Source organism: Fukomys damarensis, unplaced genomic scaffold (assembly GCF_012274545.1).
Source record: "Fukomys damarensis isolate Sample0158 unplaced genomic scaffold, DMR_v1.0_HiC HiC_scaffold_19, whole genome shotgun sequence".
Taxonomy (NCBI): domain Eukaryota; kingdom Metazoa; phylum Chordata; class Mammalia; order Rodentia; family Bathyergidae; genus Fukomys; species Fukomys damarensis.
Genome location: NW_022900931.1, coordinates 63,103,743 through 63,104,558, shown reverse-complemented (window position 1 = coordinate 63,104,558; position 816 = coordinate 63,103,743). Strand labels below are relative to the sequence as shown.

General features: G+C 67.8%; 1 protein-coding gene across 1 annotated transcript in view; it reads left to right on the top strand.

The window, feature by feature from the left end:
* The first annotated feature begins 299 nt into the window (after positions 1-299).
* Ptgir (prostaglandin I2 receptor) overlaps positions 300-816 on the top strand; it is a 4,069-nt gene continuing 3,552 nt past the window's right edge. The window contains exons 1-2 of the mRNA XM_010640921.2: positions 300-616; positions 694-770. Of these exons, the coding sequence (XP_010639223.1) occupies positions 487-616; positions 694-770 (207 nt within the window). The 5' untranslated portion in view covers positions 300-486. The remainder of the gene's footprint in view (positions 617-693; positions 771-816) is intronic.

Sequence of the window (816 nt, the reverse complement as noted above, 5' to 3'; positions counted from 1 at the left end):
CAGAGAGGAAATGAAGAACCCTGGGCGAGCAGGCGAGATGCAGAGGGAGGGAGGAGGGAGGGGGAGCGGGGAGGGGAGGGCGGAGAAGCTGACACAGAGACCTACACAGACTTCAGACTTGGAGATCCGCGCTAGGGCCAGGAGCCGGGAGGAGAGGCTGCAAGCGCTGGCCCAGAGTGCAGAGCAGGAGCAGAGAGCGGGCTGGAGTGAGGACGGGCGGGCGCAGAGACAGCCAGAGACAGAGAGACGGAAGGAAAGAGCCGGGAGGCCCAGAGAGGAAGGGACGAGGCAGAGAGGGAGAGAGGCACAGACACCCCAGAGGAAGAGACAGAGGAGCGCGGACAGACAGACAGACAGACAGACTGGCGGAGGGGAGCACAGGCGGAGAAGCCGGGTGCCTGCCGGACCCTGTTGCCGTAAGGACTGGGCCTGCAGCGGCGTCGCGGGGTCCCTCCCTCGGAGCTCCGCACCGCACTGCCTTAGGCCATGGCAGATTCCTGCCGGAACCTCACCTACGTGCGGGGCTCCGTGGGACCGGCCACCAGCACCCTGATGTTCGTGGCGGGCGTGGTGGGCAACGGGCTGGCCCTGGGCATCCTGAGTGCCAGGTGTTGCCGTAAGGACTGGGCCTGCAGCGGCGTCGCGGGGTCCCTCCCTCGGAGCTCCGCACCGCACTGCCTTAGGCCATGGCAGATTCCTGCCGGAACCTCACCTACGTGCGGGGCTCCGTGGGACCGGCCACCAGCACCCTGATGTTCGTGGCGGGCGTGGTGGGCAACGGGCTGGCCCTGGGCATCCTGAGTGCCAGGTGCCAGG